The 23,413-nt window shown below is 41.1% G+C and overlaps 1 protein-coding gene across 4 annotated transcripts in view; it reads right to left on the bottom strand.

Annotated features, from left to right (window-relative positions):
- Nucleotides 1-23,413, bottom strand: part of LACC1 (laccase domain containing 1) — a 264,433-nt gene that overhangs the window by 233,385 nt on the left and 7,635 nt on the right. For 2 of the 4 annotated variants that reach the window (XM_061457321.1, XM_061457320.1), the window contains exons 4-7: nt 23,168-23,333; nt 21,081-21,306; nt 20,473-20,651; nt 14,289-16,610 (exon numbers count right to left, since the gene is read on the bottom strand). In XM_061457321.1, the coding sequence (XP_061313305.1) occupies nt 20,477-20,651; nt 21,081-21,306; nt 23,168-23,333 (567 nt within the window). In that variant the 3' untranslated portion in view covers nt 14,289-16,610; nt 20,473-20,476. Of the gene's footprint in view, nt 1-14,288; nt 16,611-20,472; nt 20,652-21,080; nt 21,307-23,167; nt 23,334-23,413 lie in introns of those variants that run through there. The other 2 variants (XR_009744112.1, XM_061457319.1) reach the window with 2 other exon arrangements.

Here is a 23,413-nt window from a genome sequence, read left to right as displayed (position 1 = left end):
TGTCATTTCAAAAATGAAAATGACCCATCCCTGGCAGTGTTCAAGGCCAGGTTGGATGGTGCTTTGAGCTACCTGGTCTAGTGGAAGGTGCCCCTGGGGGGTTGGAACTGGATGATCTTTAAGGTCTCTTCCAACTCAAACCAGTCTGTGATTCTGTGAAAACAAGATAGGATGGGAAAAAAAAGAAAAACAAACCAAACAACAAACCAAACCAAACAAACGAAAAAAAAACCAACAAAACAAAAAACCACTTCCTACCAAATCCAAATGCTGTAAATCACGGAATCATAGAATACTCCTGTGAATGATTAAATACTCCTTGGGATTGGAGCTATTTGGACACTGTGTTTGGGCTCTTGGCAGTGCTTTATCAATCCCCCTTTCACAAACACCAGTGATGTACGCACTCGTGTTTCGCAGACCTCTGTGTGCCCCTCGAATTCACAGCCCTTTGGCTTTCGTGGCTGAACTTGGGGGGGAAAGCTGTTTTCATGTGCGCGCATCCCCCGTCGGGGCGGCGGAAGCAGCCGGCCCTGGCGGGCCCCGCGTCGCCGGGCGGACGGTGCCGCTCAGCGGTGCAGCGCCGGCACTGCAGGCTCGGCGGGGGGACTCCGGTAGCTCCGGACAAAGGGAACGGGAACGGCTGGCGAGGAAATGATGGTGCTATCTCCGCACACGGGTTTCAGCACGGCCAGGCGCAAGGGATGCATCCGAGCACAGTGCCAAGGGTTTCATTTGGTACAACAGGGGCTCAACATGAGCCCAAGCTGAGACTGTAGCATCTGAACATCCAGGACTGAAAGGGCTCATGTGGGACTCCGTGAACAGTCAACCAAAAAATACCCTATAGAGCAGTAAGTACCTCGTGTTACAGAGAATCCCAGCTGGCTAAGAGCTGGATGAAACTAAATGAAAATTATTCTCCTTTATTTTTATCTTGCCAGATGATACAAGGATTCGGTATGAGGATGTTTATAAGAAGCTTAGTTTTGTAAACTGGGGACTTAGCAGACCCTTGTGTTTTGCTGCAGCTGTTATTTGTGGGCAAAAGAAAACAGTGCACACTTAGAATTTGCTTAGTAAGACAGACAGAATCCTAGAATCGTGGAATGGTTTGGTTCGGAAGGGACCTAAAAAATAATCTAGTTCCAACCCCTCTGCCATGGACAGGGACGCCTTACAGTAGACCAGGTTGCTCAAAGCCCTATCCAGCCTGGCACTGAATGCCTCCAAGGATGGGGAACTTTCATCCAACCTGGCTGTGAACATTTCCAGTGGATATTTAAGGAGTCATTTCAGTAAAAGACAGAGAGGCTGGAGACAGGAGGGTGCACCTAGCTCAATGCTCCATTCCCAGCTTGCCTAGAGGGCCAGGACAGATAAGTTCCCCTCTCCAGCCCCTTGTGTCCCTTACCTGTCTCTGCTGTGTCCCGTCTGCTATTCCTGACATGCTGGAACAGTGCCTAGCAGAGAGGGACATCCATCTAGGCACTGACAATCCTCAGATGATAATAGGAATAACGCTAACAGATGGCAGGTCTGAAGGGGAGCCTCTGCCACTGATGAAGGCTGGCGGACAAACATCCCTGATCTGGCAGCTGGAACAACGGTAGCGCAAATGAAACATGAACAATTTCCTCCCTGCCAGCAAAGAAAATAGCTGCAGGGAAAACCCAGGGAGAATAATTGTCAACCTCTGCTAGGTATCATGGGAACAGAGGACATTCAGTAATCTCAGAGTAAACAGCAGCTTCTTATTTTTAATACAGAATAAAACCCCAAGAACCTAAGATCAGGCACTGTACAATTGCTGAATTAGCTGCTCCAGCACCCACCCCCTCCTGACCTTTCACTGAAAATCACTGAAGTGAGGCATGCAGGAGTTTTACTGTAACCAAAATGGGCTCATAATAGAGGGGGAATCTCTTGTCATGGAACAATGCAGATAGGACAAACACTTCACATTCTTCCTGCTGCTGTCTTTTCAGAAGATGCTGATCATTAGAGCAGTGAAATTCCTCCCAGCTCCAGCCCCTCTCTTGGGACTCAGACAGGTCTCTCTTTCTGTCTTCAGATGCCTTTTTTTTTAGACACAATTAAAATATGCTGCAGCCTTATAATATGTACTACAAGCCTGCCAGTGTGCTCCTAAAAACTTTTGGTAGCAGCAAGCAGGGTATTCACAATCATGTACATGGGTTACCTCTGCTGATATCCAGAGCTAGAGAAGCCCTGCAAACCTCAATGAAGTCAAAATCCTGTAAATATTTGCTGGTAATTCATAATAATATACCCATGACTGGTGCAATTTAATTCAGTGACACTATTCCTCTCAGAAGGAATTGTGTTAGACTAGCAGAATAGCTGTACTCAGTCTTTTCAGCAGCTAATGAGGGATACAAAGGGAATAATAAAAGAATAGGGTAGATATGCCTCTCTGATGTGTTTTCCCAGTTTCTAGTAACGTCCCATGCCACTGGCACAGAACCTGGCTTTTTGGCTCCTAATATAGGGAATGTCGTTTTACCTCCTGAGGAATTCAGCAGATAACTCTTGTCATCCCAGCAGGTACCAGGGCTCCCTCCAAGCAGGGGTCTCAAACTCAGCTATGACCATTTTATGCCATGGGCTCTACTTATACTTGCAGATTAGCCTGTTTAAGAGGTTTCTCAGAAATACAGTGTTTGTATGTGGATGGTGCAGCAAATATATAGCTACCAGCTTTCCTGTCTGTAGTAATCCACTGAGCAACACGCCTTTGGTTCTGGTATAAGACAACTGATGAATACAAAATGGCCATGAGCACACATGCTGTAATGAACACAGCTGCTGTTCAAAACCAAATCAACAAACAAACAAAAAAACTCAACAAGATATTTCTATATCCAGGGCTTCGAGCGCAACCACTTTTCATACCCCACAGCTTGGTGCAGGCACAGATGGAGATTTGCTAATGGTATACCTGCTTAGCCCTTATCAGCCCTTTTCTTTTCCTTTCTCTTCCTTGATCCTCACTCCCCGTCACCTCTGCCAGTAAAACCCTGCTCTCATTTCTTCTGACATGGAAGCAGAAATAGGAAGCACTTTCCTCTGCCAGATTACTCACACCCAGGAGCCCCACTCCAAAATGAATTCTCCAGCCAGTATCTCTCATCCAGCCTCAGCAGTGGAAAAAACCCAGGAGGGAGACATGAAACACAGGTGATCCTTCTAAACACCTTTTCTCCCTCAACCCGATTGGGGGGAGGGGGGGGGAGAGAGAGCAAAAATATCTGCATATTCCTGTAATGGAAAATAATAACTAGAAAGCCTCTGGCAGTTCTCAGAGAAAGACTGAATATATTCTTCCAGGAAGGTTGGTTGAACACTACTGCAGCTTCATAACCCTCCATTTCTGTACACAGGGCCTTCAAACTGTTAAGGTCTTAGGAGAGAGCAGAGAGGTGGGGAGCAGAGGGGGTCTGGCTTGTGATGTGAGCAGCAGCCAGGCTGCCCAGGACTTTGGCACATCTCCTCCCTGTGATGGGGAGGATTTGGTTTCCATAGCAGCAACGGCGTGATTTCCACCCCCACCCCTCCTTCCTCCCCAGAACTTGTAATCCACAATTGCATGGGAGTTGTATTTCACCCCAAGGCTTTCATTTTCTTGCTGCACGATTTTGCCGTGCTCCAGCAGGTCTGCCTCTGGGGATGCCGTGCAAGCATCGCTGTGCCTCCCCTCTCCCTCTTAATAACACTCTACAAAAGACACAGTGTTCCCTGTCCCCAACTGACTCGTCTTCGCCAAGGTCCCCCTTTTCCTCGCTTGTCTCCAGCAATCAGCTCACGCATGCCTGGCTTTCCATAACAGAGCAGAGCTGTGTGCAAGTGCCAGGCGCCTGCACAAAGCCAGAGCACTGCCTGCGGAGGAAATGTCAATACAGGAACACCAGGCTATTTACAAACCCCCTCTTCATCCTGTGATGGAGATGCATGTAGCTGTGAAAGCAGTCATACCTGCATATAATACCCTTTGATTTTCCACACATGAAATGTAGGGAGCCTCTTGTTTCTCTTGTTGCAGAGAAGGACTTCTTTTTTTGTCTCTTTCCTAGCACAAGAGAGAGGAAAACATACTCAGAAATAGGCTGCTGTAACTGCAAACCACACCAACTATTCTGGGGACTCGTAGGAGGATCTGGAAAGCAAAGCAAATTCATTTTTGCAGCTGATCTGTCTTCAAAACAAGTGCTCCTTTAGTTTTACACGTTTGACATTTGTCTGCTTCAGAACCAATGACCCAAACTCTGTTCTTATTAATAGCATAAAATGTTTTCTCCTTCAGCTCATAGTCCACACAGAGAAGAGTCCGGTTTCCGCAAGATATGGGTACAGGGCATGTTGTGCATTTGTGGTGATGCTACCTGTGCTCTGGGAGACTCCAACCCACGTATCTGGGGGACATGCACCCCCAGGAGTCCTGCTGGCAGGCAGGATGGGGAAGCTGGGGCTTAGTGCCAGGTGGACACAGTGCCCAGGTTTAGGTCACAGCTGGCACTAGTCCTAACAACATGGAGACTGCCAGGCTGAGCTAAGGGGTATGCTTTTCAGTTTGGGCTAACCATGTAGAGAGCAAAGGATACAGAGCCCAGCACAGAATGGTGCCTTGGCTTCTCATGGAGGTCTCAAGCCCATCCACCAAGCAAGTGCATGGTTTGGCATCCACCCATGCTCCAATGCCGGTCAAGACTATTTCTGCTGCTCCTACCAGTTTGTTCTGGCACTTTGGGCAAGGTAACTTCTCTCTCTTCACCTAGGAGAAAAAGAGTTCACTTATTGGTGTAAAGATGCTTTTTCACCACTCAGATGTGTTATTTATAGTCATTAATGTTTCTAAGCACTTTGAGAGAAGTGGTTTTATCATTACTTTTAGTAATAACATTGGACTGATTATAGAAGATCCCCAAAGGCTGCACTAAGGAATCAAGACCTCCTCATGGCAAGCAATACTGAGATAAATTTGACCACAAAAATCTCATTAATTTCCATACATCACTGGCTTCTCCAGTCACCTTGGAAGAGCCTTTTGCTGAAGCTCAGCACCTGTTCTGGCTCAGAAAGATGGTGGTAAACATCACATCTTAATTAAAACTGTGTGTACGGTTGTGGGAGACATACCAGTACCTCCTAGAAAAAAAAAAGGATCTTAATGGCTTTGCTCCCAGGTGCTGATAAGAAATGTCTGTTACTTGTGTTGGTGAATACCAAGTCTCCTGTCTGTCAAAACGGTGTTCAGAGGAAAGGCAGTAAAAGGACTTTGCCCATTCTTGGCAGCGTATCCCTTGGCTGCAGAAAATAACCTTAGCTTTCACAACCAGCTTAGTAAGAAAACCCAGCATTTCAGAGGTAACAGATGTAAGTCAGACATTCAGCATGGTATTTGTTAGGTATTCACCCTCTACCCTTCTTTTCATTACACTGGAAATATCTCTTTACATATAATGACTTTTTTCAACCACACACAAATCAGGGTGATCCTTCTATATTCTTAATCAGGCTCACAAACTGACAATGATGCAAATAGTTCTCATTCGCAGTTTCCCTTTCTTGCAGACATGGTAGCAGGACTAACAGTGACCATCTCATTTGAATATGAGCATAACAGCTTCAAGAACCTGTCTGAAGCATTCAACCCTCACTTCAGCACTGCAACTTTCCTGAGGAATCGAATTTCATGAGAACTCTGTTCTAAAACTTCTTTTGTTTGATTGTGACTGAACCCAAACTGAAAACTCCTCAGAGGATGTACCAGTTCACTCAGATTGTTAAATCAGTTTTAGTTGAATTCATACCATAAGGGGACTTTTGCAAAGCCCTTCAGGATCTATCATGATATAGATACAAAAAAAAAAAAGAATATTCAGAATATCTAAGTGAGAATACAAATTTCACAGAGCATTTGTTGAAGGCTTCCGTGGTTCCCACATCCCACCACATTCCTCTGAGGTAAAGCAGCCTGTGAGCTCTGGATCCCCTTTGCAAAAACAACTTCTCAGGAGGTGAAGTAGGTGTTGCTCCTCTTATCTAAATGCAGTTGTCTACCATGTAGTTGTCCATCTTTAAGCTAGGTGGCTTAGATGCCTTTTCTGGGTGCAGCTTCTTGGACATAAATAGCTTAGGATGAAAATGAGTGGCAGCCAGGTTCTCTCTAATGACTATAAATCAAGATGATTTTATATATAGATTTATAGATATATATATATATAGATATATATATATAGATATATATAGATTTAGATAGATCTTGGTTGACTAAATCAAGTAGAAATATCAATGTTTCCTCTGTCTGAAGTCAAAGAGTCACAGATTGGATGTAAGGAGGAAATTCTTTCCTGTTAGAGTGGTGAGGCACTGGAATAGTTTGCCCAGGGAGGTTGTGAATGCTCCATCCCTGGCAGTGTTCAAGACAAGGTTGGACGAGGCCTTGGGTGATATGGTTTAGTGTGAGGTGTCCCTGCCCATGGCAGGGGGGCTGGAACTGGATGATCTTAAGGTCCTTTCCAACCCTAACTATTCTATGATTCTATGAATTACTTAGGCTAGTCTGGAGGTCCAAAGCCCTACTCAAAGCAGGACTAGCTTCGAAGTTAGATCAGGTTACTGTGGTCCTTGTCAAGATGAGTTTTGAAATATCCATGGCTGGAGATATCATTGCCTCTCTGGGCAACACCCTTATTGGGAAGGAAAAAAAATCCTTACAGAATTTCCCTTCATATAAGTGCTAACTGCTGCTCCTTGTTCCTTCACTGTGCAGCATGAGATTTCTTTCACTCCAGGTTAGTCTTTCTCTGTAATCCTCCATTAGGGAGGGCTATAAAGGAGGGAGTATATCCTGTCTTTGGTTCCCTGGTCATGGGGCAACAACCATCTGTGTATGCTTTGGTAACTCAGCAATCCCCTAGACATTTCAGATTAAGTACTTCATGTTCAAATGCTGGGATTTCCCAGGAAAGCTTTTTCCTCCATCAGAAAATTTATATCCAGCACTAGTGCTGAAGTGGGAAGATTTACGCTAGGCCACTAATTCATTTTCTATTTTGGGTTTATCCTTCCTTTGATAGCTGAGCTGGATTTACACCTCTTGGGGTAATCTGATGTTGGTACAAGCATGTGTTTTGCTGTTGGAAGCATAGCACAAAGGCTGTCCCACAATCCAGGATATAGCTCTTTCCTTGTAGGTCTTTCAGTCTATATAAAGCACAAGCATAACTGAGTACAAAGCAGAGAGAAAGAGCAGATAGGTCACAACTGCATGGCTATGTAACTGTGTAATGAATCCTGTGAATGTACTTACAGTTTAAGTTATATCCTGCTTTGATTAATTCAATTTCTTTTCTTCTTATAGCAGTTTTGTGATACCTGTTGTTATAAATAAAATAAAAAAATAAAAACTATTTAAAACTCATCCTGTTTTATTCCTGTTTCTGTTAGGTAAGTGACAGTACTGTAAGTCAGCTTTACAAAGCAAATAAAGTTGATATTCAACCAAGTTTTGTGTTGTTATGGATGGTATTGAAATGCTGAGCATAATTAAGTGTTCATTCTGGAGCCACTGTGCCTTTGCTGAAGGCAAATGAATGATGGCATAGCCTCACATTCAGGAAAGTCCACAACTGCAAAAATGAAGTGGATAGAATTAATCAAAAAAGCAGAAGCTCGGTGATTTGTGTCCTCATGAAAGCCTAGGCAGATCATTTCACAGGGGGTTATTTTAAGGAGAAAATAGGAGATGCATAAATATGCAAATGAGCAGTCCAAGAATGAGCAAGCGGGAGAAATATTATTGCTATTTGTCTGTCTAGCCTGATACATATATTAACAAAACCAAGCTCAGAGTCATGCATGGCTCTTGTGTGCACTTATAAACACAGATGCATAGTTGAAAGTGTGTGCCTATGCATGTAAATAAGTGATAAAAATATGGATGGAAGCATATGCATTCAAATGAGTTGGCACTTCTATTCAAAGAGCAGAGAAATCTGTATGTTCCATGACTTCCTTTGAATTCCAATAATCTTTTTTCCTGGACTTGTCTGTATATTCTCAAGCACTGAACAAACTCTTCTGAGATACTGGAGACCTTCAACTTCACATTTTCTGCCAATAATTCTATGCTCCCCCTCAAAACATTTCCCATGAACTCAAAATATCTCTCATGAAAATAGTCTTACCACCTTTCACATTCTTCCACAAAAGTACTAATGTTTGTTTTCATTCATGTTTAATTTAACCCTTCTATAAACTGATGAAATTAAAGGTTTTCCAGGTCCATCTCACAGAGCAGCTTTCAAAATCCAAGTTGAGTTCCCAGTGTAGAGGCTTCAATTGTACCATCAGCATCACCAGTGAACAATAATATCATCTTAGTTTTACCAGATATACTGAAAAATACAGTTGGATACTAGATCATGGAGAATGAAGACTGCAGTGCACATCATTAAGAAATAACAACAGGGAGGCTATGGGAGATTTCTTTGTGATCACTTGCTGGAAAAAATAAGCACTTGAAAATGTTAAGGAAATGTAACAGAGTCATGTGCTAGAGTTTCCAGTAAGAAAAGCTCAGAACCACTGGCAAAGCTCAACTCTGAATAAAACATTGTAATTGTTAGTGTCAGTTCTGCAGGCCAAATCGTGAATGCAGGCATGTTCAGGGATACTGAAGGACTAATTAGTTAATTTGTCTTAACAGATAAGAATATTGAGGACACTGTAAAACAAAAATGGAAGAAATGTCAGAGTTCTTTGCTCTCAAACAAATAAGTACATTGATTTAGAAGTTAAATATTGATCTAGACATGCAGGTGTTAGGAAACAAAGGAAGCTTCTTTCATTAAACTAACAATATGAAGCAATTTCCCAAGTAGTTCCAGTGCAGCAGTCCTATAATAGAACTGATAAATCAGGGTACGCTTTCATCAGAATCTCATCTTTAATAGTCATGTCAGCCTGTGAATCCTCCTGGATAATCCTTGAGTGTTTAAGATTGTCCAAGTTATCTCTGTTTCCAACAGGTCACTAGCCAGACTCAGTAGGATAGTTATCCAGAATGTGGCTTCCGCCTTTTAGTCCTTTTAGTTCATTTTGCAGCTCCTCCTCCTCTCGACCTTTTACAAGTCCCTCATGGCCATCAGTCTAATCAGGTCTCCCATGGGAAGTGATGAACTCCAATCTTAAGCCAACACACCAAAGAACTTCAGTTTATACGTCCTTTATGGCAGCTGAAAGATCAGACTTTGCCGACTTAATTATAAAGCTTTGAGGTAAACTACCAGCCTTTAGTCCAATATAGTTCCATTTTTTCCCATTTAGTAAAAATACTGCCACATTTGCACCACCTACCCAAGAAGTCTCATTGCACCACCTACCCAAGAAGTCTCACTGAGTTTCTGTGTTTCCTGCAGGAGGAGGCAGCACTGGACAAGCTGGGGTACCTTAAGAGAGTGTATGCTGCCCTCCAAGTTTAACCAGAATACATTTTACCCCCAACACTTTTTGGATTAGGTGTACTACTAGTGCTGTCTTCCACTTCTTCTTAGTAAGATGAGGCTTTGCACGGAGGGAGAAAGGAGATGGCCCTTTGCATTCTGTGGTCTTTATGCTTTGTGCAAACCCACACTGGAACAAGGCAGAGCACTGCCCTTCTTCTGTGAGGTCCTCAGACCACCACTAGGCTTTGGCTAACAATGCTTCCATACTCCTCCTGTTTTTACAGGAGGTAGATGCACTCTCTATAAAAAGTGAATTTTCTACTCAAAGTTATCTGGGACTGTTCACTTCAACACTCTCTTTGGTAATGGTTTTACCTTTTATATTCTTGTTTTCACAAGTTTTTATTCATTTTTTGTTGGCACTTATTCTCCCATCAAGAGGATTTTGACCATAACTACGCTTCCAGTTCCAAGCAGTTATGCATGGGAAAAGGTAACTCTCACTCCTCCAATCGAAGGGCTAATCTGATGAATCACAGCGGACCAGTAAATCTGAAACACAAACAATGACCTCCACAAAACATTTGTTTGTACTTATGTCCTCAAAGCTGAAAACTTTAACTACTGTCCAACTCAAAACACACCTATGAAAACTGCAATCTGCAAACAGGAGAAAAAAAATGCTACAACAATTTCAAATTGTTCCCTCTGCTCATTTCATAAATAAATGAGAATAAAAATGCTGTTTCCCACAGTGGATAAGGCAGGAAGTAGGAAACAGGCCAAAATTTCCTGAGATGGTCTGTAGAAACTGCGTACTCCGACAGAATTTGAGAACAAAATGGTCAAAGTTGGTTTTGCTAAAGCGGTAACTCAGAATGTATTTACTACATTACTGCAACAACTGATTTTTATTGAAACAAAGGGCCTTACCTATGCCTGGAAATTTTGACTCCTTACAGAAGAAATATTTTATAGCATGCTTCCTGCTAGACCAAAAATGTGTTCTGACATTCCTATTCCTTAAAAAAGTGTGCACTTCACACAACAGGCCTTCTAATAGCAGCCAGAGCCAGTCTTAAAATATGACAGGGCATTACATCATAGCTCCCAGAACAACTCTGTGACCCACAACTTAAAGAAAAGGGGTTGCTTTTTCATTGCAGATGTTGTGCTTTTGGGGTTCCCTATATGACCCCAAACTCAGCTGCAGTTGCCACCCAAATATATCTTAGTCAAAGCCATGGGATTTTTGTTCTTTGGATGTCTCCTAGAAATCTCCCCCTCTCCTTCCCCAGCTTTGAGAACATCTGGTATGAGTGTCACAGCTCCAAAATTTTGGGATGGTGCTTTCACGGCCTGAAAGTTTGGCACAGCCCTACAGGTCTCTTGGTCTACAGATTTTACTATCTAGAAGAGGATGCCTTCAGATCTTTGTGCTATGTCTTCATAGTTGACCATCTTGTCAGCTATGTTCATAGCACTACTGTCCCAAATAGTGGCATTACCCACACAGAATAATAAAACCACAGTAAATTCACAGATGAGAAGTTTCTCTTCATGCTTTCTTATGAGAAGTGCAGTAATAACAGGATATTCAACTGATCACTCCAAATACTGAAGGATCTACTTGTACCAATATGTCTGAGCCTCCCTCCAGGGGCTAGGTAGGATCAAGAGTATCAGAAATAACTATTGCGCCAAAAGAAATAGTACTCATGATGCTCAGTAAATTCCCATTGGGCAGACTGGAGCAAAATATACAGTAGGTAGTGTGCAAAAAAGTCTTCTTTGACCTATTCCATGTGTTTCTAGCAGAACCCAAAATAATAGGCTTATTCCTCTTCATGATCTGTCTCTTCCCAGCACCACAGCCTTGCTCAGAGTCTTAGATGGCTGCCATACAAGTAAGGAGTAGTTTCACCATATTTAGCACCCTCATCCTGTCTGCCCACCCAGGACTGACCAGGAGGTCAATCTGCCTTGTCCACTGTGAAATTATTTCTGCTGTAATAATTAGTATGGTTGAGAATAGAAATGTTAATGTAAGTATTCACACAGAAGAGTGCTGCTCCCTTTCAGCCAAGCTGTTCAGATGGGGCCCCATAGCAGCAGGGAGCTTGGACTTCTAAGCAAGAAGTTTGGGATTTGCTCCATAACAAACAAGACAAGATTCTTGAAAAATTTGAAACTCTCAGCTCTTGAGCCAAACATACCTCATGCCATTTATTCTCACAGCTAGCTTCAGAGAAATATTATGATAGAAAATCTTCCAAGTCTGCAGAGTTGGGCTGTTAGCCAAGCTGAGTGAAATTTCAAAAAGCAGCTTCTCTTCCATAGTTTCAGTTCAGAAATACATCTGCAGTGGGCGAGGGCAGATTTGCCCCTCACTGGAATTATTCTGGACTCAGCGAGGTCCCAGAGTCCTGCATGTACATAACATATGTAGTGGTTATCTGTCTCCACACAATTAACTTTGGTGCTCCCACTGTTTTCATAGATTTGAAGCTTGTGAGTACATGATATGCCTATAGCAGGGTTTAAATTAGGAATGAAGAGAGAGGAGAACTGGAACATGTCCATAAGCATTCAATACTCCAACCTTTACAGGTTCTGGAGAAAAATCCTGACCACACAAATAACCTTGATAGCTTTAGCAACTGTGGCAAATAACTACACATAGGATTATGCTTGGCAGCACTACTCAGACAATATGGTAGGGGGCCATGTTTCCACATGGATAAACTCTTGCACTAGATCTTTAATGAGCAGGTGTAGAAATGTCTTCATCATCATGGTGCTGTCTTTTTCTGTCTCTTCTATCCAACAGTGCCTCACCATGGGTATCTGTTTCAGGCTAGCTGCATCGCAAAGGAGATTTCTGTTCCCTGCTTCTGTTTGCTTATAACAGCCTCCAAGACAGATGCAGAGACAAGGAATGACTGGCTGTTTTTTCAGTCTCAGATATTGGCTCAGTAGAAAATGGTTCATCATTAGCCTGAGCACTCTTTAACTCATTTGCTAAAAGGAATGTGGCTGTATCCCCCCTTTCTGGTATCATTCATTACAGCGGGCAAACAGCCTCAGCAAAAACCTCACTCTTTTATTTCAGCCTTAGCCCAGTTTACTGGGGATAAATCATTACATACAAAAGCACTCAGTCCTATGGTGGATATAATTTAAGGGATGAATATTCAGTTTCACACATTGTTAAACCTTCCCCCCACCCACACCCCGCAAAAGCTGTGGAATTATTTTTGCGTTTTAGTTTCCTTGTGTCAGTTTTCCAACATCAGACTTTTAAAAAGTTTTTGCTTAGGTTAAAAATGTTCTCCTACCATAAATCTTGTGTCAGCCTCAAACATACCAACTATTTTTCACTTTCTGTTTTGAGCCTCCATCATGAAGATTGCTTATGGAACATTGTGATGGATTGTGATTTACAGCTAGGAAGCCTAAAACAGATCCTAATTGAAGTGCAATAGACTATGACTGTTGAAAAGGAGGGAATTGAGGGACATCAACATTATTTAGTTAAGGCTGCTTCAAGCTTCGTTTGTACCAAGAAGCACAACTTTGTGAGCCTACCAGAAAAATGGTCCCTCTACAAAGTTCAAATGTCACTCTCCTTTTAAAAGAGCATGTAAGTGAAAACTGATTATCACCAAATGGCCATTAACAGGGCAGAATTTAGAGAACTAAGAGCTGGGCAGATCATCTTAGGAAAGACTAGTGGAGCTAAATGTTGCATGTAGAACTTAGCTAACTTAGCTAAACATTTACTGAAGGGAACATAACAATCTACAATCTACAGAGGAAATATTTACTGAAGAAATAAGAGGATTAGCTCATGCAGATAGATATACATAAATAGAAAGATGAGCCTGGTGGAAGACAGACTCTCTTTTCAGCATGAATTGAGATTTCAATATTTGTTTTAATTTGTGATGGCACTTCTTCAGTTTTAAATGCTTTATTTCAGATTGCTCTTAATATTCAAAACAGGAAATGAGGAGTTGTTCCAAAAGACAGATTGAAACGTGTCATCACAAAAATGTTGAAACTAGCCATTAGCTTGGTCTGAATCCTTACCCTTTCTCCTATGAGAACATTTTAGCTCAAGCAGCCTGATTTTCCCATGTTATGGTGCCTGCCTTTTCTGACAGACTTTATGTTAAATAGTCACACAAAAATAATGAAGAGAAGTCAGCCGCGTTTTGCATTTCCTGGCCAATGCATATGCAGTCAAGTCTATTCTTAAGGAGACATTCTTAAAGGAAATTACAGCAATATAATTGTACAATGGACAAGACTCTAAAACCTGACCCATGTTGCTCTGATGAAGATGTGCTAGATAAGAAGAGCATGCAAAGTTATCTTTAACTTCCCCAGTTTGAGAAAAGCAAAAAAAAAAAAAAAAAGCTACTGACTTATAGTCCCTAAAATCTCAAGCAAATGAAGGGCTGCTCAGGAAATTTTTCTCCCAATATCTCGACGTTGTGATGTGATATTTTATCATAATGTCATTTGTGGCAGCATCAGATAGGCTGAAGAAATGATACCATCAAGTCTACGCTTGTTTTTCTGCCATAGCTAGCATGGAGTTATGTGACCTAGGAAGTTTCAGTGCTTGGGGAACTTAAGGATCAAAGTTGCATGGTAATTGAGGGAACTGAGAAAGATCTAAGCATCAAATATAGCAACAAACATCCACAAGCCTAAAGAAGCCTCTCTAACGAGCATCTTGCTCTGTTCACCTTTCATGTTCTGAAAGCTTTTTGAAGGAATGATATGAAGAAGACAGACAGCAGAAAGTCAGAACAAAATTGCCTGCATAACCCCATTTTATTTAATGCTAATTTTATGAAGCACTTACTAAAAGCACCTATTAAAACCAGCCAAAAGGGTTTGAGCCACCTGTCACAACTTTATTGTCACAACTGAGTTTTCCGTGATTCATTCTTGTGCAGGAAAATCAAGCTTACAGCTTTCAAACAAAGAAAACCAAAGCAGAACCAATACATTTTCCTTTAGAAGCAATGTATGTTTGAATATTCCCTTAGGGTAGAGCTCAGTGCCTCAAAGAGAAATGCTCAGATATTTATTTCAGATAGGCAGGGTTTTCTATAGTTGCCATTGATAAAATCCCTTTGAACTGAAACATCTGACCAGAATTATGAATTGCTGCCTAAAATATTTGCATCACATGAGTAATAGTTAAGTTATAGATCTTGAAATGCAAACATTGCTTTCAGCCTCCTTATAAAATGCTTGTTTGATTTTAGGGTATGTAGACCTCAAATTTTTAAGCTGCAATAATTTATTTCAGATGTTTAGGCCTTCACTAAGTGTAGAAGAGGAAACACCAGAAAAACAAATGGAGTAGTTAGCAAGTTGTGAATTATATTTGCACAAGAAGAGAGGAAACGAACCCTTAGACAAAATCAACTGTGAAAATGAACTCTCATATTTTAGTCATATATTGATTTTGGTCTCAGATCTCTTTTCTGTTGCAGGAATCAAATGGAAATCCATGCTGTGTCCTTGCTCCCATGACTGCCAGAATTCAGGTTGCCCTGGAGATATAATGCCATGTTTGCAGAAGGGGAAGAGAGAGACCTCAGCCCTGCTGTCCTCCAGGGACCATGCTCCAGAAATTCTTCTGTGGGCCTCTTTGACCCCTGAGAGCTCATAGACAAAGAGAGCCAGCCAAGCATTTGTAATGTGAGATGCTACTGTAAATTAAATGATTACTAATGAAAGATCAGAGGGATCACTTAAAAAAGCTAGCTTCCTGTTTCTCTGCATGCCTTTGGGAAATCCATAATCATGCTTTTTAGCAGCACAGCCACAGGCACTGTGTATTAAAAGCAAGCAGAGAAGCAAACTCTCTTAGTCTTATAAAAAGGTGTGGCACTGAATAAATATTATCAACATCCTGGATACAAGAATATACCCAATTAGGACAGTTCTTAAATCTATATACATTTCTATCTGAATCATTCATTTGGAAAGATGGGATAGTGACTACTGGAAATGGAAAGTAGAACAAGTTAGCCTTACAGGCAGGGCTTGCTATCAGTCTTTAGAGGTATGTAAATCCCTCAGCAGGTCAATACATTATTTCCTCTGTTACATATAGGATTTACTGGTCCCATCAGTGCACTGTCCTATTATATTGTTGCACAAGAGGCTGGAGTTCAGGGAGGGCTTTGGTACTTTGATGAAAAGCTTCACACACATGACATCAAGGTGAGTAGCACACCGAACCCACTCTGAGCCTCAGGACAAGTATGTGTAGTTTGTCTCCCTCTTTGCATCACCCAGCAGCAAATTAAGCACGGAGTGGAAATGAGGACAGCAGTGAGGGAATCCAGGAATATTGACTTCTTTGCTGTGTAGCCTGGAAACTTAGAGCTCTTGCAGAAATCTGTAAAATGGGAATGGGTTGAAGGATACTGATAAAGATCCTGTGCTGAGGACAAAAAGTTTTACATGGCTGAAAAAAAAAAAGGCACATGCATACAAAAGCAAGCAACAGTGGTGCTGGTCTGTGCAGAATGGCAACTGATTCCTCCAACAACACAAGTTTTGTTAGGGCAATTGTGAGTGGTGCTGGACAGAAAAAGCAATGCACAGGAGATAAACATGAGGAAAATAAGACTGAAAGCAAAGACAAACACTCTGCAAACTTGGTTACTGCTGGGGAAAGGAAACACCTTCTTGTAATTGAATGCTTGTAATTTGGGAGGAATGATACACTTTCTGTGTGTTGAGATGTGTCCAGGTGTTTTACTGAAGGTCTGTGCCCACAGCTTCTGAGTTTGCAGCTGCTCAGAAATGCAGACATCAACCACAGAACTCAGGCTAATAACAACTGTCCAGCCCCCAGCCTGTTTCCTCAGGTTGTCAGTAAAGACTAGCAGTCACCAATGGACCAAACCTTTACAAATACATTAAAAACATTTTTCATCTCACCCCCTTAATATTTTTCACCTGTGCAATACCTGTAGCAGTAAGTGCCACAGTTTGGATGAACATTTCACTAATTATCTCAGGCTTTAATCTATGCCTCTGAAGTTGCATACTGCTTCCCCAAGCACTGGAACCAGAAGTCTGTGTTGGAGCTGCCCTGTTTTACTGCAATAGTGAATAAAGCTTTTCTCAGATGTGTTTTGGTACGCTACATTCAATTATATAAATGTAAATAAAGAGACCCGTATTCAGAATCTACAATAGTAACAAATGTTAACTGCACAGTGATAGTTATCAAAAGCAAAACTCAATGTGATCATGTCTTGTGGTTGCTTCAGGGCATACCACTATCATAATTTATATTGTTATTTAATAAAAATATAGGGCAAATGCAGCTTATAAATTTACAGGGAAGGTTAATAAATGGGATCTGATCATTAGGTAGGTGCAGCTGAAAAATTTATGAAGCATTTAAGAGCTTCCCTAGAGGTGGTGAATCAGGGCTGGTCTGCTTGGCTCCTTCAGTGAATGAAAAATGAATAAATAGGATTGTGAAACAGCCTTGTCTCCTTTTTATTATGCCCTTCTTCTAAACTTTTTTTTTTTTTTTTTAATATGAGAATTAAAATGCCTTGTAGAGAGGAATTCTGAAAGAAAGTCTGTATGATATACAGCCTAGCCTGTTTAGGGACTGAACATTATTATTATTTTCTCACTGGTCCTGGAGTTCTCTACCACAGTAATCCATGTACAAAAGGCTGCTTCCTGTCTTGACAGCTTTACAGTCTAGGTAATTCATTATAAAAGAAATAATGAACAACGATTGTGGCAACAATTGCCTTCTAAATGTAAAGCCTTAGGTGTTTCTGCCCGTTCTGACATGCTGTCCAGCTTGCACAGTGCTACCACAGCCTGTAAGTGGTATTTTTCTAAACAGAAAGTCACTGCTGTCATTCTTGAGCAGGCATGAACAAACCAGGGCTTACTATCAGTACCATGTTACTGTGACTTAACATACTGTTGAGCATTTGAATTGTAGTAGCATGGCTGCAAGGTCTTTCTACTTGCTGCAAAGTTAAATGCATTAGTTTAAAACCATCCTTGAGGTGAGATGGGCTAACAGCAGGCACATGGGCAGCTAAGGTCACAGAGGTGATCCAAGGACTGGGAAGCCTGCCATATGAGGAAAGGCTTAGAGAACTGGGTTCGTTCAGCCTTGACAAAATAACACTCAGGGGAGACCTAATCGCCATGTTCCAGTATTTAAAGGGTGGCTACAAAGAAGATGAAGACACCCTTTTTACAAGGAGTCATACAGAAAAGACAAAGGGCAATGGGCACAAGTTACTCCCAGGGAGATTCTGGTTGGACACAAGAGGAAAATTTTTCACAATAACAACAACCAGCCATTAGAATATTCTCACCCAGGAAGTGGCACTTCCCCAAAGCTGGACAATTTTAAGATTCAGCAGGAAAGGATGCTGTGACATCTTGTCTAGACTGTGCTTTTGCCAAGATAGGTTGAACCAGATGATCCTTCAGGTCTCTTCAAACCTGGCATTCTGTGGTTCTATGATGCTTTAGCTGTCAAGCAGTCCTTGCAAAACTGAGTAACTCAGCTACTTTTGATGGCATGCTCTTAATCGACAAGGGAAGAGGGATAAGCAAATAGCACTGACGGATGAGCTTTGGCAGAACTTCAGGTGCAGGGACTGAAGATTATGTGGGGCTACTGCCCCCACAGCAGAAACAGCAGAAGAAGACACCTTACTTCACTGTTACATCCATCAGTGCTCATAAAGTGGTTCACACTTAGATACCAACCAGTGCAAAGGGACAGAATTAAAAGATGAAGGTAGGCTGTTAGTTTTTTTTTCACCTACTGAAGCAAGATAATCCTGTCAATGTCCATAAATTTTATTATCCTATATTTGGAATAAATCAGTAATATGCATCATACTTATACATACCACACACACCATCAAGTAGTGTGCAGTAATGTGGCTTGGCAGCATTAAGTTGAGGAGTGTGAGTGTTGCCCCTACTGGAGCGTGAACTTCCAGTTTGAACCCAGCTATGAACATCACCACAGTGATACAAAAGAAACTGAGAACTATGAAAGCAACAACGAGGTTTTTAAGTGGTAACTGAAAATGTAAGAATTTTTACTGTCAAGGCCTGCAGTGCTACAGCAGAAGAGGAATCATATTTCTAAAGGAGAGTTGAAAGAAGTTTTGTTTTGGCAGGTGGTTACAGTCAGAAGGTAACATACTCGGAACCAGGCTCTCTTCTGGGGAAATACCATTCACAGGTAAAAGTTATTTAAAATGTCTGTTCTCTTAGAGGACAAGGAAAGATACAATTTGGTCAGCTCTAAATTACAGCCCAACAAGATGAAAAATAGATTATGATTCAGGCATTGATGCCAGAATAACTCGGCAGATGTTCATATAGGCAAAAGTAGCAGCATACGCTGTGCAGCGCTTTTCAAAATGGGTGGTTTGAAAACCTCTACGTGCAGTGCAGCCAGGGCTGGAAGTGCAGCGTGAGCCAGCACTGACCCCTAGTGGACATAGAAGTCTAGAACTGAGCAAGATCGTTAAATTCAAAATAGAAAATACGTCATGCGGACAGTTATCCCAAGGCTTGTGCTTGGCAACCTTGCAAGTTACAGTCAGCATTGGTTTACTGTTAGGAATCTCTCACTGTCTATGTATGAGGAACTATCACATCTACTGTAACATCCAGAGGAAATTTTTTTGTGGTCAAAAGAAAACAGTGCACACTTAGAATTTGCTTAGTAAAACTTAGAATTTGCTTAGTAAAACAGGCAGAATCATAGAATGGTTTGGGTTGGAAGGAATCTTAAAGATCATCCAGTTCCAACCCCTCTACCATGGGAAGGGACACCTTCCACTAGACCAGGTAGCTCAAAGCACCATCCAACCTGGCCTTGAACACTGCCAGGGATGAAGTCCTTCAGTTCAGGCTGAGTTCAAGCAGCACCAGGGTAATTTCTTATGATGGGACATTTTTATCAGTTTAGTAACTCCAAAGCTGTAGCATTACAGCAGTATGAAGTTTTGCCTTAGCTTTTCAGCTCCCAGAAAACAGCTGCTTGGTCAGGAAAATTAACTGAAGTTAAATCCACTCCCCTTTTTAGATATTTATTAAATAACTTGGCATTGTTAAAACTGTCTCAGGAGACTTTAGCAGAGCACCAATAATTTAAATGAAAAAATCCTAAGGAAACATGAACATACATACCATATAATAGTAAGAGTCTTAGTCCTAGTTTTTCTACAATCAAAAAATACAAAATAGTAGGGGTTAATTTTTTTCAATATCTCCCCCTCCCCCAGTATCTCCTTGCTTCTCACTTTCAAGTTATTTTCCGTAGGAAAAATAATATAAGTGTTTTGGATGTCTTCTTTAAACTAATCCAAAGGAAAAAAAAAACACACCCCCCCCCCCCCCCCCCAAAAAAAAATAAAAAAAAACCCAAAAAAAAAACCAAAACAAGCCCAGGCACATAATTCCATAATAACCTTCTGCTGAAACTACTGAAGTTGGGTATTCTCTAACAGTTAATGTGCAATATAGGCTTCCCTTCTTGTATCAGTAATGTCATGATTCTTTCAGTATGTCATAGTTCTGTCACTTTTTTCAGGCTCTCACCTGAAAGCTAATGAAGACTGGGTTTTTGTGCTTCCACCACCCAAGTCAGTGAGATTTCTGGGGAATATTTGGTCAAGGAGGCTCAAAAAAATTGGAACTTGCATCTGGCCTTGCAGAAGGGCTTTGCCCTTGTTTCCTTTGCACCCTGTCTCAGACAAGAATTATTGCGCCCCCACACCTCAGACATTTATTCTTGCCTTAGAATGGCAGGGAAGAGTAGAAGCAGGAGAATCTTAAGACCCATTATTCCTCATTGCAGGTCTGGGAAAGGAAAAAAGAAGAACTATGAGAAGAGAGAGATGCCAGACAATGCACCAGACTTATTTTCTAAATACTATTCAAGAGTTACCATCTCAGTCTTTGATTGATATGAAGCCAATCTGTGTCCCAAAGTTAGTCCCATCACGAAAGTGAGAGTAAAATTTATCAGGGTGGCATGCAGTACAGAAAGTGATATTTTGGTTCTGGTCTGTGACAGAATCATCTTGGATGTTCTCAGGAGGAATCCCACCCCTCTCAAGAAGAACCCTTGAAGGAAGAAAGACAAACAGAAAATGTGTTTTGTACATTGTCACGTTCCTTAAGACACTGTCATTCAGACAGCACTTCAAGTACCAATTGAACAAACTGTGCTAATATTGTGATTGGCCTTTATTTTTTTTTATTTTTTCCACTATTAGACTAGAATAATTGATTTTCTGCAGCCAATAAAACACATTAATTCAGATATTTGTCTATAATCCATAAACTAACAGTAAAAAAGCAAAATAATGGTTGAAAACCAGCAAAAGAGAGGAGATACCATTCATTCACAAGTATCATTTGTTGATCTGCAAAATACTAGGGAGTACTTTAAGATGGTGAGGACCCTCACCATAATAGTGCTGGATAATACAACATCAAAATAGTTATTGATAACTAATGTGGAATTAGTCTTAGTTCATGCAGTAGGCTTACCGTGTTGCTCTTCTAATATCAATATAAGGATTTGCAGAGTCAAACTGTCTCACACACTTTGGATCAATTCTGTGGAATTCTGTCGCTGACTCATGAGGAAGTTTATAGCAGCAAGGTCCTACAGACGGGCCCAGCACCACAAGGATATCTTTCAAGATACAGCCATATGCAGATACCATAGCATTTACTGTGGCCATAGAAACTCCTAACAATGTGCCTTTCCATCCTGTGAGAAATGAGAGGTTGAGGAAAAAATTGTATAAATTGTCTCTTTAATTTTATATTATTAAAGGTAGAAACCAATAGATGTCTTTGCATCTGAAATAAATATATCTAACAACAAATAATTATTTTTTAAAAAACTACAACACATTAACTGCTGATATAATTTAATGGAGATGGAAACTAGAGAGAAGAATTTAGATTAGGATTCCAGAATTCCATTTTCCCAGTGTCCTGGTTTGGGCTATTGGAAAGTAATTTACAGTTCTTCTGTGCTTGAAACATTTTAATGGGAATATGACAACAGAAATATGTTACAGTCAGAAGCTTATTCTTATGGTGATAGGGTGAAAATGGTTTTAGTGTTATTTTAGAGAAAAAAAAACAAGAGGCTTAAGCTAGAGATAGTTTGGCATAGACAGAAGACAGCCCAGCTATGCACTATGGTACTGTTTGGGATAGAAGAAAGCCCAGCTTTGAGTTCTTGTATCTCAGTTTGATTCCCAGGAAGCTTTGCATTGCACAGGGAGTGTGTCATAACGAAGGATAGCATATGCTAATTACTTTTCCTCTGCTTTTCCACATCCAAAGTGGCCTTATACCTAATTGTCTTTGATTTGTATACATAGCAACATGTTCAAGTTAAACATGAACTGAGGTGGGGTTGGAAAGGCAGGAAAGGACTTAAGATAATTGGAAGCCTGGCAAGGACTGTAATGTGGGAATGGAGGCCAAAACTTGAGAGATGCAAGGCAGGAATTCAGGCTAGATGTGGGAGGTATGCTTGGAGAAGGCCGTGGTGTGGGCTGGGGAAACAATGTAGTGTGTCAGGGACTAGGCAAATGAAGAGGCAGCAGAGAAAGGAGCAACTACAGACTACAGTATTTAACAATAATTAGGTTTGAACACTTGCAAAGTAAAACTTAAAACTTTCAAGAGCAGATAAAATTCTTTTCATCCCTTCTCCCCATTAAAAACTACAAAAGCCCCTCTCCTCCCAGACACAGGCCACAATTCTCAGTCCTCTCACCTTTTCTAACCTAAGCTTGCTAGGCAACAGGTGACACACACACACACACACACACACACACACACACACACACATACACTCTTTACTGAAGTCAAAGTTTTGATCATCTAATGATGATGGCTCACAAGTTTGAATTTAATTTGGCTATTTACTGAATGCATGAAGAATTGTATGAATTAGGTGGTATTCACAAATTCTAGGCAGAGATGAAGCTTCCTGCCATATCAAGGGGTGTACTGGCATCAAAGCTGAGGAGAAACTCTCAGCTGTGCAGTCTCCTTCACCTTATAAATACAGACTTTATGAAATGAAATAGCCCCAACAGGAAAATCTCCCCATAGGATATGTGTTCTCGCCCAACAGCTGGGACATCTTCTGAAATCAGACATAGCCCCAGGTTGTGCTAACCATCTTTGCTTTAGTTATACTCTCATTAGGTTTTACAGACAAGAATTTATTCTGAGCCAAAATGATTATTGGGGGCATTTGCTTGAGAGCCATTTTTTATGTAGGAAGTAAGATAGGTCACAAAGAAAATTAGTTGGTTTTGGCTACTGCACCAGAAAAACAAATGTATAAATATATAAATAATAATTATTACAGTTATAAAATACTTTAAAAATGCATAGCTTGGGAAACAAACTATTGTCAAGTCTAATCTTGTTTTGGCAGGGTCCAGGTTTAGCAGGTCAGGGTCTACACTGCTATGTGATCTTGCATTTATTCGTTCTCACTCAGTGCTCCTTTCATTGCTGATTTGTATTCCTTAGTCCATAACTCCCTTTCTTCCAGTGGTCTCCCAGTTATTTTGATCTCTGTGATTTAAAATTCCTACCAGAATGAGCAGCACCGCAGGCTTTTCTGACAGGATCAGCGAAGAGCACAGGTATGCAATCAGCACCTGGAGCTGCTATTGTAACACCTTTCTGATTCGTAACTATTCCATCATAGCTGTCAGGTTCGGTCTTTCCCATAACGCACACAGCATTAGCATGATCAACCTGTCAAGGCAAAACCAGAACATGGATAGTGATATGTCAGCAAAAAGACCCACCCTGCAGTTCTGACTAATGCAAAGATT

The sequence above is a fragment of the Pezoporus flaviventris genome, unplaced genomic scaffold, assembly GCF_033815535.1.
Source record: "Pezoporus flaviventris isolate CSIRO_AGI_PZ_B2104156 unplaced genomic scaffold, CSIRO_AGI_Pfla_v1 ptg000025l, whole genome shotgun sequence".
In the NCBI taxonomy this organism is placed as follows: Eukaryota; Metazoa; Chordata; class Aves; order Psittaciformes; family Psittacidae; genus Pezoporus; species Pezoporus flaviventris.
This window is presented reverse-complemented; position numbering and strand designations above follow the sequence as displayed.